Source organism: Rhineura floridana, chromosome 16, assembly GCF_030035675.1.
Source record: "Rhineura floridana isolate rRhiFlo1 chromosome 16, rRhiFlo1.hap2, whole genome shotgun sequence".
NCBI lineage: Eukaryota > Metazoa > Chordata > Lepidosauria > Squamata > Rhineuridae > Rhineura > Rhineura floridana.
Genome location: NC_084495.1, coordinates 8,702,898 through 8,717,999, shown reverse-complemented (window position 1 = coordinate 8,717,999; position 15,102 = coordinate 8,702,898). Strand labels below are relative to the sequence as shown.

Genomic DNA, 15,102 nt, shown 5'->3' with positions numbered 1-15,102 from the left:
TTAAAATCGTACTGTGCCCACTGGAATTTTTTTTTTTTTTTTTTCAATAATTTTTATTCAGATTTTCATAAAACATACAAGACAAAATCATAAAACATTCAAAGACAAAAAACAAAATCAAAAATAGTTAAACAAAAAGAAAAAAAGAAAAAAAAAACAAAAATAAAAAATAAAGAGTAAAATATTGACTTCCCATTTGTCAAAGATCAAATCAGTTATAAGTCTATAATATATAACAATCCTGTCTCTTAAGTCATATTATAAAATCACTTTCCTCCAGTAGTTATCTTACTTAATCATCAAATCTCATAAACATTACTTTATTCTTTCCACAAAAAGTCAAAGAGAGGTTTCAATTCTTTAAGAAATATATCTATCAATTTTTTTTTCCAGATAAGCATATCGATTAATCCATCTCATTACTAATTATGATAATCTTATTGTCATAACCATAGTCAAAATAAACATTTCAATTAATCCATCACATCAGAATCTGTTAGGTTCAATAATTTCAGTAGCCATTGTTCTATTATCTCTATTAGTTCCATTTTCCATCTTCCATCTTCAGTAGTCTTGTTAAGTCCAGTAATTTCAATATCCAATCTTCCATTATCAGTATTCCATAATAATCTTGCTGTCAAAGCCATAGTCATATAGTAAGAGTCTGATGGGAATTACCTCTATCCCAAATATTTTCTTGCCATCCATTCTGAATAGGTTGCTGAAATACTGCTGTAAAATCATATCTCTGTTCTTTTTTTCAAAATACACTGGGTCATCTCTTAAAAGTTTTTCCATTGTCACATGGCTGCAGTTAATTCCATAGATTTTCTCTATATTGGGCTCCATCACATCATTCCAGTCCAGAAGATTATCCATGCCATTGATAACTTTATCTCTAGAATCTTCATTCATTTCTTCAGAGATAACATTGAGTTCCAAACAATAGATTTTATTTCTAAAGTCCATAAACTCCAAATCTTGTTCCTGTTCCACGTTGGTTCCAATCTCCGGGATCTCCTCTCTCACAGGGACCCCTATTCCAGTCTCCAGGGTCTCCTCTCTCACAGGGACCCCTGTTCCAATCTCCGGGGTCTCCTCTCTCACAGGGACCCCTTCCAGGGTCACCTCTCTCACAGGGACCCTTATATCTTTAATCTCCTGCTTCATTTTACTCAATTCAATTTTCATTATCTCAATCTCATCCATTATTTTATGAAACATAGTTATTTCCAGATTTTCAGCCACTTTCTTAATTGCCATTTTAAAAGAAAAATATAGGAAAACCACTTCTTATTTCAGCAACAATTGGGTTAATTCTCCAAACTTGGTGACATCACAGTATAAACAGAGCAGACAGCCTTATCTCTCCAATAGTTAAGTAAACAAAATGCAGTTCCCAGGATCGAAACAATTAATGGCAATCGTCAAGAAACAGATTCGTCAAAATAAAATAGACCAAAAAGAGAGTAGTCTCAAAACAGTATAATATTTTTCAAAATAAAAATCTGGAATAGAAATCCCTCTTCTGTGTATATCTTTAGAATGCAAATCCAGGACAGCTTTTTGCAACAAAAACAGAGATAAGCTATTAATTAGTGCGTAGCAGAGAGAAGTTATGGCTCCCCAGTGAGATGTCAAAAACTGATCAATCTGGCAAATCTCTTTTAAACAGCAACAATTTAAGTCAAGTAAAAGAAAAATATAGAAAGAAGGGTGCTTGCCTGTTAGTGCGTTCTCTCTTAGAAGATAAGGTGAACGTTCGCTTTATCAGATAGAGCTTGCTGTTGAAAATCCGTCCCACCTTCGTCGGCTGGACCTCGTCCCATAAATTAATGAGATCTGGTCGTCCCAACAAAAATAGGCTTTGAGGTTAATCTCTTCGTTTCTCCCTACCCGGGAGAAGTTTAATCAGTCAAAAAAAAAAGAAAAAACTGACTGATATATCTGAATAAGCTTCTTTTGAGGCAGGAGCCCGTCTCAAAAGCAGGCACAGGCTAAGTCACCCTTCCCGGAAGTCCCCCACTGGAATTTTTTTAAGTGTCCTGAAAATGAAGATGAAAATTTTTTTATTGGGAAAGAAAACTTCCAAAAAAAAAACTGGAGGACAAGATATCCTCTCTCTGCCCAGCAATAAGCAACTCAGTTCCTTTGGAGAGTAGAGAAGGTGGTTTTACAGTCCTTTTCATCAGCATGTTGGTCATGCAAAACAGCTGAGAGCAAAATGCACGTTGGCTAGGGAGTGGTGAATCTGTCAGTTGTGAATCTGTCAATTTCAGTGTCTCCTTTTTCCAATCTTAGGTTTGGTTCTCCACATTTCCACATCAGTTTGTGAAAATTCAACAGCATTGAATTTAGTGTGAATTTCTCTTAATAGAAACATTTTGTGTGTGCACTTTCCCCTAAAATACACATTTTTGCACAGAAATTTCCCCTAATAGCATGTGTGTTTGTATGTAATATATGCATTTATTGTTTACTTATTTATAAAAATATTTGTATACAGCTATTTCGTTAAAAGCATCAAAGCGGTTTACAACATGTTTAAAACAACAAGCCACCACCATAGAATTTAAAAACATTAAAAACACAATAAAAAGAAAGGTCAATTGTTACCAAAAAAAAAAAGCATGTTCTTAATTGTATGCATAAGCCTGGCAAAACAGAAAGCTTTCATATGCATACTTTACCCTAGTGCAGGGGTGGCGAACCTTTGGCACTCCAAATGTTGCTGAACTACAACTCCCATCATCTCCAGCAAGCATGGCCCATGGGCAGGGATGATGGGAGTTGTGGTTCAGCAACATCTGGAGTGCCAAAGGTTTGCCATCCCTGTGCCTAGTGCATTTCTGCAGCCAAGTAATATATACAAAAATACCCACTTCTGCCTGGGAATGGGTGGATCTGTCACTTTCTCTGTTTTTCATTTTTCCAGTCTTAAGTTTGGTTCTCCACATTTCCCCATCAGTTTGCACATTTTTTTTGTCCTCCTGAAAATTCAACAGCATTTTCATTTGAATTTCTCCTAATATACACAGATTTGTATGCACTTTTTCCCAATATACACATTTCTGCAAAGCAGTTTCCCCAATATGCTTTTTTTTCCAGTACACATTACTTGACTGGAGAACTGCACTGGAAAATTTGGAGACACATCAATTTTGAAGGAGGGCTGTGTTTTGTTTTGAAAAGTGCAGATTCCGTAAATTCACCTTTAAATGCAAACTGAAACAAATTTCTCCCCATCCATACATCTGCCATTGGGTGTTCCTCCTCTTTCCTCTGCTCTTTTTTGGACCATTATCTGAGGGCTCTTTATAGCCTCACATTCCCCACCTCCATTGCCTGGTCATGCAGAGAGGGCGAGAGAGCAGTGATGCCTTGTGGCATCACTTGGAATGTGATGATTAACAGCTTTCATCAGCAAAAAGGATACAGGCACTCAGGACCTCCATGCATCACTTCTTCAGTGGCCTCAGCCCCTAGAAAGCATGGAGCATGAGCCCTGCAAGGAGGTGACTGAGCTACCAGCTCTCTCATTGTGAGCATGTGTGTTGCTGGACTCCCGAGTGACCGCTTGAAGAGAATGGATTCCTGTTGGATTTGAGAGGGCTGGGGATGGCTCAAACATTGCATAGGACTGAGGTCCACCAGTTTACTGGGCATGGGTTAATTACCAACCAATTAAGATGATCCTTTGTTTCCATTGATCATAGGTTTACCAGTATAGCCATTTCATCAGACACAAAGACCTTTGGCCAAGCTTATCCCATTGTTCTTCTGTGCTTGCTTGCTTATTTATTTATTTAAAAATACTTTTATACTTCAATTTCATAGAAAACATACACAATAAAAACCGTATTAAAAATTAAAACAGATTACCGACTAACTCTTACAGAAGGTATTTATCTTAATTGTCTGGTTAAGCCTGGCAGCAAAGAAAAGTTTTCCGGAAGAATCTGAAGGCCAATATAGGAGGCGCCTGCTGAATCTCTATTGGGAGAGCATTTCAAAGGAGTGGGCCAATCACACAGAAGACTCGGTTTCATGTCAATGTCAAATGAACCTCACCAACTCAGGAGACAACCAGTGGCACTCCTACAGACGATCTCAGTGATCGAGCTGGGATATGGTTTAGATCAGTCCCTGAGGTACCCTGGACCTTGGTTTTCAGGGCTTTGTAAATTTATACAAGGACCTTGAACATGGCTTGGTAATATATGGCCACCCAGAGCAGATTTTTTATCAATGGTGTCACATGTTGTCAGTCATATGTCCCCATCTGGTTGCCACATTCTGTACCAGCTGCAGTGTCCAGACCAGGCTCATGGATAGCAGCACATAAAGCACATTGTAGCAATCCATCCTCAAGGTTACCAATGCATGGACTACAGTGGGCAGGCTGTATAATATAGAGATTGTGCGCTAAAAAGCACCCCCACTGGCATTGATGGATTTTGCTCATTCATGGCCTCTAATAACCTTTGCCTAATTGCCCCCAAAATATCTTTATCAAACTTTTGTAGAAGACATGGAGAGAATCCAGTACTGACTGAGCAAAGCATTACCCTCTCTAGGGAGTTGGAAGGGAAAACCAAACTGGTAGATTTATACTTGGTGCACACCATCTGGGTCAAGGAAACTGAGCCTTGTGCATTCTAGCACATTGCTTCAGGACTTATAACAGCTGTGGATGACTTACCTTCTAGCTGTCCTTAGATGAACTCTGGTCCCCTTTGGGTTTTGAGTCATGGTTTTTGAGGCATTATTTGAAAGATGCTTAATGGTCACTGGGTGAGAAGCAGCTCAGATCAGATTGCCCCATGTTGAATATTCCCGCTGTAAGCACCTTCTTGCTGTGCATTCTGTTTGCTTTGAAATAATGCATCTGTAATACTCTCGGCATCTGTAATACTCTCTCTCTCTGTGCGTGTGTATGTGTGTTGGGGAGCAGAGGAAGCCTTAAGCCTGAATATTCAGGGCAGTCCACTATTTTTTTTTAATAAAAGAAGTGGACCCAGAGCATCTGCCTATAGGCCAGGCTCCACATCCCCCAAGTATCTTTCATCCAACTTAATTGCTGCAGGGCACATCACCCGGGTCTTGGAGGAATAATGCTGACCTCTCTTTTCACAAAGAATCCACCTTGAGCAGTAATACTCTCACACTTTCCATGTAAACCAGTCAGTGAATGTTTGCAAACAGAACCTTGGAATGCCTTTATTTATATTCTTGATACTTTACATTTAACTTGGGCTCCGAATGTATACAGTGTCATAATCTAATCATTTTAGATCTCATTTCTGCATCCCTTGCAGGGACGCCACACTTTAGATTCTGTTTAATCACACTGAAGGGTTTGCAGAGGCCTTTAGCGTCCCCAGGCCTTAGCTGTCACAACTGGAGTAAAACCGGCTCCAAGATCGAGCGTTCTGTTTTCTTGTGCTGCCTTTTCAACCAACCAGACTTTTAGCAGAAGTTAGAGCTGTGCCTGCTGTGAATATTTTTTGGGGGGGAGGGACATTGAGGGTCTTGGAGGGGGGACAGTGAAAGGGGTGTGTGAAAAGGCAATACATCTTTGGTGGGTGGGAGAAAAAAAATTAAAATTCCTGCAGGTCAAAGAGGATTTCTCAAAAAGTGGCAGTAGCAACAAAGGCTTTTCCCTTTTTTAAAAAAGAAAATCCCCAAACACCTCAGCAGCCAGGTCTTTTCCACAAGGCAGCAATGTGACACAGCCCTATTCCTGGGACATTGCAACCCCCACCCCTAAATAAAATGACAGCCGGGGGGCACCATTTTTTTTCAACAGTGCAGTTTAAGTCATAAGTCATGACGCAGCACTAATGAAGACATGCCTTTTGGGGAAGACTTTGCTTCCAGACTGTTTGGAGGGACCTTCCCTCTGCTGCTGCATGGAGAAACCTTTTTTTTTTAAGGGATCAGTTGCTGGACCTGGAGTGGGGGGGGCTTGAGCTAGACCTGGCAAATATGGAGGAGATGGTGCCCAACAGGCGGTGGGCAGAAAGTACAGCTCTCTTTATCAGGCAAGGGCAAAAACCAAGGCTCCTTGCCAGTGGAAGCGGGTGACTCCCATGTCAGTGGGACAGTGGATCCACTCCGGGGTTTCCAGCTTTCAGCACCTTGGACATCTCCTTGACAGTTCAGGCTAAAACCCTGAACAGCAGATTCACTGCCCCATTTACATCGGAGCCACCACACCCCGCTGCTCCCCAGAGTTCTACCAGACCTGTTCAGTCTAAGCAGAGATGGGGAACATGTGGCCCTCCAGATGGTGTTGGATGCCAGCTCCCATCATCCTCACTGGGCCTGATGGGAGCTGGAGACCAGCAACATTTGGAGAACTACAGCCCAAGAACCACGTTCCTATGTGGGCAACTTTTTGGGGGCCATATGCCAGCAGTGATACAGAGGTAAAAGTAGGTTGAGCAACAGACAATGACACTTACCTTTGTACAGGAGGTTGGTTTCATTCCAGCCGTGCAGAAGTCAGAGATTTCTACAGACACACACACCACCCATCTTCTATCCAGACAAGCAAGAGGCCCGATCACAGTTCCAGGAGATATTCCAGCCAGGCAGATGCACTGAAGGAGGGCATGGAAAGGGGCCAGTGAGGGGTGGAGTCTGGGAAAAATCCCAAGGGCCAGATGGAGAAGTCTTTGATCTACTTTTCATCTCGATCATTTATTCTTTCATTTTCTCCCCTGTCCTCTAGGGGGAGGACATCTTGGATCGCAGCTCCGAGCTGATCTACACAGGGGAGATGTCCTGGATTTACCAGCCTTATGGTCGAAGCCAGCAGCGTGTCTTTTTCCTCTTCGATCATCAGATGGTTCTCTGCAAAAAGGTATTGCAATGTTGGGATGTGTGAAGGACCTGTGAATTCCATTGTGATCTGATCTGCTTCTCTGATCTCATAATGTGTAGGCTGTCTGCTTTTGCTCTTCTCTGAATTTTGTGATTCAGTTCTCAGCTCAAAAAAGCTTACCAAAATATATTTTAAAGTGTGTATTTAAGGACAAAATACATTTTGAGATATTGAGCAAAATACGTTTGGAAATGAGTATTTTGTGTGAAAATATGTTGAAAATGTGCATTTAAATACCTTCTTTAACAACACAAATAGAAAGAGGACAGAACATACTTTTGCATAATTCATTAATAGGCAAAAAACATTGTGGCTTAAAAATGTACCTATAGCCCACAGATATTTCTATCAAACTTTTCCTGCTTTTTAAATTGGGCAGCTATAGTGAATGCACCAGGGGAGCAGGAGACCTGACCTCCTCTCTGAGATATTGGACTGCCCTACAAATTTGTCAAAATGCAAACACAATTTGGGTTGGTCTTGCACAGTCCAATCCACTTGCTGTGTAGCTTGGAAGAATTTGGTAACTTGTGCCTCTGAGCATATGGTGAGTGATGGCAATACCTGCCATCTCCAAAGATGGAGAATTATATTTTTATATGTTTGTTGATGTTCTTACTTTGCTTCTTTCCTGTGTTTCTGATGTTTCTACAGAGAATATAAACTAGAAAATTTTATTTCCCTCATTATTCATGCTAGAAATCTGTGTCAAGTTTATTTTTATTAATTTCAATGCCTTTTTATTGGTCAGTGTCATATGATGGTGAAGACGCCCTTTGTGTTTCAAATGGGAGGTTATGTTCTATTTCTATTTTGAGTGCATTAACAGTCGAAACTGAAACTGCAATTTGATGTAAAATCACACTGATTACAATATGTTGCTACTTCAGCAATGACTCTAGCTGTTGGAAAAAAGAGAATGCATGTTTTCACCCTGCTATGTTTCAACCACTTCATTTAAGGCAAGGTGGGCACGGTCAATTAAAAACATAGAGCACATCTAGAATTTTGCTAGAATATATTTCACTCCCATTGTTTTATCTTGTGCAAATTGAGACACTCCTTTTTTTTGTAATAATTTTTATTATTCAAATTTTTATAAAACAAACACAACAAAATCAAACAACAAAAACAATACAACAAAAATAAAAAGAAAAAAAACTTGACTTCCGATTTGTTATAGATCAGCTATAGGTATTTATTTATTTATTTATTTAATTTAATTTATATACCGCCCTAAGCCCAAGGGCTTTCTGGGCGGTGTACATACAATAAAGCAATCAAAATATATAAATACAATAATACAATATAGCAATACATACATCAATAAAATAATGCAATTCTCAAAATTAAATAAATAACATTATTAAAAGAAAAGGAAAAAAACATTTAAATGAGTCATGATCAGAGAACTTCATACAGCCAGGTTTTTTTTTATACTAGATATGCTCTGCTCCGGAGGTAAGACAGTCTCAATTTGAAGGGACACAAATTGGCTCTTCTTCAGCTTTTTCAGGACCTGATCTTCGTGACTCCCAAAAACGCCGTCCATAATATATATCAAACTTGACCCCTAAAACATACAAAGTTCACTTTTTTCCATGGTCTATCTTGATTAATCGTCAAATCCCATTATCATCATTTCATTTTTTTCTTTCAACAAAAAGTCCAAAAGAGGCTTCCATTCCTTAAGAAATGTATCTGTCGTTTTTTCTCTGAGAAGGCATGTCAATTTGTCCATCTCGACTAAGTCCATTAATTTCAATAGCCATTCTTCCATTGTTGGTACTGATTCCATTTTCCACTTTTGTGCATATAATAATCTTGCTGCCGTAATCATATATAATATTATTCTTCCATATTTCTTTTCTTTTTGTTTACCCATAAAGCCCAATAAAAAAAATTCTGGCTTTGACTGAATATTTATCTTCAAAAATTTTTGCATCATCCTACCTATCTGTGCCCAGAATAATTTTGCCTGTTTACACGACCACCACATATGGTAAAAAGATCCTTCTTGTTGTTTACATTTCCAACATACATTAGAAACATTACTATACATTTTTGACAACTTTTCTGGTGTCATATACCAACGATACATCATTTTATAAAAAAATTCTTTAAGATTATAACATAATGTAAATTTCAAACCTTTTTTCCACATATTTTCCCATTGATCCATTTGTATATTATAACCAAAATTTTTTGCCCACTTGACCATACACTCTTTTACTTGTTCTTCTTCCATATCCATTTTCAATAAAAATTTATACATTTTTGCAATTATACATTCATCATTTGTACACAAATCTACTTCAAAATCAGATTTATTTATTTCAAACCCATACATTTTTTTATCCATTTTGTATCTTTCTAACAATTGTAAATAGGCAAACCATTGTGAACTATATCCTTCCTTTATTAATTGTTCTCTCTCTTTCATTATATATTCTCCATGCACATTTTCTAATAATTCTTGGTAAGTTAACCATTTCTCTTTTCCAGCCATTTCTCTTCTATAAAATGCTTCTTGACTTGAAACACATAGTGGTATTTTCGAAAAAAAACCCTTGTTTTGTATTTATTCCATATTTTCAACAAAGGACGTCTGATAAAATGATTGTTAAAATCCACATTAACTTTTACTTTATCATACCATAGATATCCATGCCATCCCCACTTCAAGTTATGACCCTCCAAATCCAATAATCTTTTATTCCTCAATAGAATCCATTCCTTTATCCAGACTAAGCAACAAGCAGCAAAATAAAGTCTCAAATTTGGTAATCCCAGCCCTCCTCTTTCTTTGGCGTCTTGTAATAATTTAAATTTAACTCTTGGTTTTTTCCCCTGCCAAACAAATTTAGAAATATCTTTTTGCCATTGTTTGAAAGGTAGATCAGAGGATATGACAGGTATTGTTTGAAATAGAAACATCATTCTCGGCAATACATTCATTTTTATTACAGATATTCTGCCCATTAATGACAACTGTAATTTGTCCCATTTTAACAGATCTTTCTTAATCTCTGACCATAATTTTTCATAATTGTTATGAAACAACTTTGAATTTTTATTTGTCATAATAATACCTAAATATTTCACCTTTTCTTCTATTTTAAAATCTATCTTCTCCATCAACTCTTTTTGATTCCTTAAAGATAAGTTTTTCACCAACATCTTTTTTTTTTGGTTATTAATCTTAAATCCTGCTAATGATCCAAATTCTTTTAATTTATCCATCAATATTTTGATTCCTTCGAAGGGATTTTCTAGTACAATTATCAAGTCATCAGCAAATGCTCTCAATTTATATTCCTCTTTTTTTATCTTTATTCCCGAAATCCTTTTGTCTTGCCTTATGTCTCTAAGCAGCACTTCTAGAACCAAAATAAATAAAAGAGGGGACAGTGGACATCCCTGTCTTGTGCCCTTTTGTATTTCACATGAGTCCGTTAAATCCCCATTGATAATTATCTGTGCCTTCTGTGATGTATAAATCGATGTGATCCATTTTATAAAATTTTCTCCAAAGTCCATTTGCTCTAGAACCTTAAACATAAATTTCCAATTCAAGTTATCGAATGCTTTCTCAGCATCCAGAAAATTGAGACACTCCTGAGGTCCACTGGAGACTATTCTGCAGAAGTCAGTGCCATTATTCCACAGTTATGTTTGGAGTTCTTTTAGTGTACATTTTGCAAAGTGTTGCTGTACTTCACATATTCACAGAAATATGTGAATATTCACACCCACCATATGCTCAGAGGCACATGTTACCAAATTTTTCCAAGCTACACAGCAAGTGGATTGGACTGTGAAAGACCAACCCAAATGGTGTTTGCATTTTGACAAATTGGTAGGACAGTATAATATCTCAGAGAGGAGGTCAGGTCTCCTGCTCCCTGGTGCATTCACTATACTTGCCCAATTTCCCTGCTTTTAAGTTTGATAGAAATATCTGTGGGCTATAGGTACATTCTTAAACCGCAAGGTTTTTTGCCTATTAGTGAATTTCCTTGCTTTTTAATCCAGGAGGTAAGAAATGGGATCCTGTGCAAGCTTGCTGAGAATGGATTGATCATGTGCATGCTTATTGAGTCCAGTGGGATTTACTCCCATGCAATCATGCTTAGGATAGGTAAAACTGACCGGGGGGGAGGGAGGGAGGGCTCGAGTGGGCAGGGGAGGAGGAAGAAGGAAGGGGGGGAGGAAGGGAGGGGAGAGGGGAAGGAAGGGAAAAGCAGGTCTGATCATTTGCATGCTTATTGAGTTCAATGGGATTTACTCCTATGCAATCATGCTTAAGATAGGTAAAACTGACCATGGGGAGGAGGAAGAGGAGGGGGAGGGAGGGGCAAAGGAAGGGGGAGGGAAGGGGCAAGAGGGAGGGAATAGGAGGGAGAAGGGAGGGTGGGTTTGATATAGGGTTGCCAGGCTCAAGGCCTGAGAATGATTCTGTATCTTTATTTATTTATTTAAGAGAAGAGAAAACTCAGCCAAGTACAGGTTTTCTTGCAACACTGTAATGGGAAAAACCATAAGGTGAAATTCTCCTTTCCCCCTGCAAAACTTTTAAAGATACAGAAGACCTCTTGGATGCTGGGCCTGGCAACCCTAGTTTGATCATTTGCATACTTTTTGAGTTCAATGGGATTTATTTCTTTGCAATCATGTTTGAAACTGGAAATGGACTGCCTTCAAGTTGACCGAGCTTATGGTGACCCTTTGAATAGGGTTTTCATGGTAAATGGTATTCAGAGGTGGTTTTATCATTGCCTTCCTCTGAGGCTGAGAGGCAGTGACTGGCTCAAGGTCACCCAGTCAGCTTCATGGCTGTGTGGGGATTTGAACCCTGGTCTTCCAGGTCATAGTCCAACACTGACCCAGGGGAGGGGCGGCAAGGGGGAGGGGAGGAGATTGGGTGGGTGGGCACTGGGCAGAGGGGAAGCCCTTTTCCTTTCCAAAAGGAAAACATTGTGAACAGTATCATTGCTTTTTATTCTACAGCAGGCACATGTAGCCTCCCACCCACATTTAAACCAAAGCTGTCCCTGGCCACATCCACACCAGGCCTTTATTTCACTTTGGACCGTCATGGCTTCTCTCAAAGAATCCTGGGAAGTGTAGTTAGTGAAGGGTGCTGAGAGCTGCTAGGAGATTCCCTGTTCCCCTCACAGACCTTCAGTCAGAGTGGCTGACTGTTAAACCAGTCTGGCCACTGGAGGTCTCTCAGTGGAACAGGAGTCTCCTCTCAGCCCCCTTCACAAACTACACTTCCCAGGATTCTCTGAGGGAAGCCATGACTGCCTCAAGTGAAATCAAAGTCTGGTGTGGGTGTGGCCCCCTGATTAGCCAAGCCCAGCAGCTGTGAGTCTGGCTTTTAGAACACTGACAGTTGGTTCTTAGTGAGCATGCCCGGGCTTATCATAGGCTGCTAGCCAAAATTTCTTAAATTAATTAAAAATCAGCCAGGCATTTTTTTAACTTTTAAACTGCAGAATGTGAAGATCAGAGTATGGGGCAAGGTCAGTATTAGGATTACAGGTACTCTGTGAACATAGCTGATTTTTAATGAATTTCAACAGATTATGAGAACTCTGAGAGAAAAAAGTCCAAAAGGGCTCTGGGTTTTTTTCTCTCTTTTTAGACTTTTAACTCTCTATTCTCTCAGACTGTTTTGTGTATTGCCATGAAAATTGAGAGGGTTGTTAAGCAAGCATTCAGGACTATAAGTTTTGTAAGGTTTTGTTTTGAAATGAGCTTATGGGAAGCATCAGAATGGCTTGGGGGGGTATTTTCAATTTAACATTGCGGAATGTGAAAAATCCATGCTGGCTATAGTATACAGCCACTCTTGTGGCTGTATAAACATGTGTAAAAATGACATGGACCAGATGTAGTTTGATCCATCCAAGTGAAATTGTTATCTCCCCTCTGAACATAGACAGGGTTTACTATTAGACTTAATTGTCCTGCCCTTCCCCAAAAAGAACGGGAGTCGTTAAATGTTATAGCACACACCCATCGCTACCAATGAGCCATATCCCACCTCTACATATCTGCCAATATTTATTTTATCTTCTGTCACTTTTGCAAGAAATAAGTTCTGCCGTAGCATAGGAGCTAAGAGGCTGAGCTATGAATGAGGAAATTCCTGGTTGGATGTGATAGTGTAGTAGAGGATTCAAACTTGCAAACAGTTTGGGGGGGAAATGGTGTGTGTGTGTGTGTGTGTGTGCATGTGAGAGAGAGAAGATTAAAGTTTAAGATGGATTTTTTTAAAAAAAATAAAAAACTCATGTTCATTCATTCAAATTTTTATTTATAAGAATCTGTTTTCAAAATGGAACAGGGGAGACGCACCTGTGGCCCTCCAGATGTCGCTGGACTGCAGCTCCCATAGTCCATGACCATTGGACATGCTGGCTAGGGTGGATGGGAGTTAACATCTGGAGGGCTACAGGTCACTAGTTTAGAATGACATCTGAACTTAAGGCAAACATACATGTTATGTATCACCTCCTTCGCCACAGAGACACGTCTGACACCTTCACTTCACAGTTTTCATCATACGCTGAAGCTGAAGATGCAGCTCTTTACCACTTGAGATGTATATTTTTAGGACCCACCCTATTCTTGGGATTGTAATTTATTTTAAACTGTTTTTAATGTTGTATTTTAAATTGTTGTGACCTTCTTAACTCTTAACTCCCAGAGTTCTACAATGTGCTCAGTTCTCCAGACATGACCAGGAAAAGCTTTAATGTTTATACTAGCCAATCTAGAGGTTCCATACCGCCTGTCAATTGCAGGGGCCAGTGCCACACACCTCTGTAGGTAAGAGCCCCAGATCCAGTAGCTCAAGCAAAGGGATGGAGGAAAAATTCAATCCACTTTGCATTTAAAGGTGAACTATTCCTAATTAGCACTTTCTGAAGCAAGAAGTGAACTGAAACACAGCCTTCCTTCAAAATTTGCACTTCTCCAGATTTTGCAGTGCAGTTCTCCAGTCATGTGTACAAAAATGCATATACAAAAATGCAAAAGGGTGCATGTACTGTAAATGCATATATTTATTATTTATTTATTGAATTTCTTAGTCGCCCATCTGGCTGGCTATCCAGCCACTCTGGGCGACGTACAAAATAAGCATACGGATACAATAAACATTAACAATCTGGACACAAGATAATAAAATCTCTATATAAAATATCGTAGTGAAAACAGCATCTAAAACTATTAGGCAAAATTGAATGCAAAAAGGCATACATTAAGAGAAATTCACACTAAAATGCTGAGGACTTTAAAAAAAAAAAACACCAAACTGATGAGGAAATGCGGAGAACTGAATTTAAGATTGGAAAAAATGGGAAGCTGAGAGAAACCTAAATTAACAGATTTGTCCCAGAATCGTCAGCACACATGCTTTCCACAGAGACATGGAACAGGGGCCTGTTGTCTTGCTAATGACCATTGGCTCCTTTCAGTTCCTGACTCACCCTTTACAGTTTGCAGATTGTTCAGGGATGTTGTTACCCCATGACTATGCATGGAAGCCCTCAATCAGATGATGACAACACTGAGAAGAGAACTCAGAAAGAAAAAAATCTGATCTGATTTGGCCTAACTGTGTGTGTGTTTGGGGTGAGGGGATTCAGGGTGTATGGAATCCCATGTTTAGCTCTGGTACTCTGCAATATACCGAATAAAGGATTCTGTTAAAAGGGAGAAAACAGGCTTCAAATATCCCAGTTGTTGCATAGGTTCCCCTGGTAGCTTTTCTTGTAAATTTCTCCCATATATCTGTGGTCTGTTCTAAAGGTACTCATACCTTCTTTGGTAAAGGCCTTGGAAGCCTATGGATGAAAAGCTGTGGAGACTGGTGGCTCCGATGTCAGTGGGGCAGTGAATCTGCTCCGGGTTTTAGTCTGGACTTTCAAGCAGCTGTCCAAGGGGCTGAAAGTTCAGACTGAAACCCACAGTGGATTCACCGCCCCACTGACACTGGAGCCACCAGTCTCCACTGATGAAAAGAGCAGAGTACTGCAACTTCAACTTCTATGTTCCAAAATAATTTGATTTAGTTGAAGGGTGGGTGGGAGAGAAGTGTGGTGTCACTGTCAGCATATCACATCAGGAAACAATAAACATATCCTTCATGCCACCAGGGAATTGGCATGATGAGGAAAGCTGTGACTTCTGACGGGCTG

General features: G+C 39.4%; 1 protein-coding gene across 4 annotated transcripts in view; it reads left to right on the top strand.

The window, feature by feature from the left end:
• Window positions 1-15,102, top strand: part of ARHGEF9 (Cdc42 guanine nucleotide exchange factor 9) — a 290,941-nt gene that overhangs the window by 250,264 nt on the left and 25,575 nt on the right. For all 4 annotated transcript variants that reach the window (XM_061598283.1, XM_061598284.1, XM_061598285.1 and 1 more), the window contains one exon: window positions 6,737-6,868. In XM_061598283.1, coding sequence (XP_061454267.1) covers window positions 6,737-6,868 — 132 coding nt within the window. The remainder of the gene's footprint in view (window positions 1-6,736; window positions 6,869-15,102) is intronic.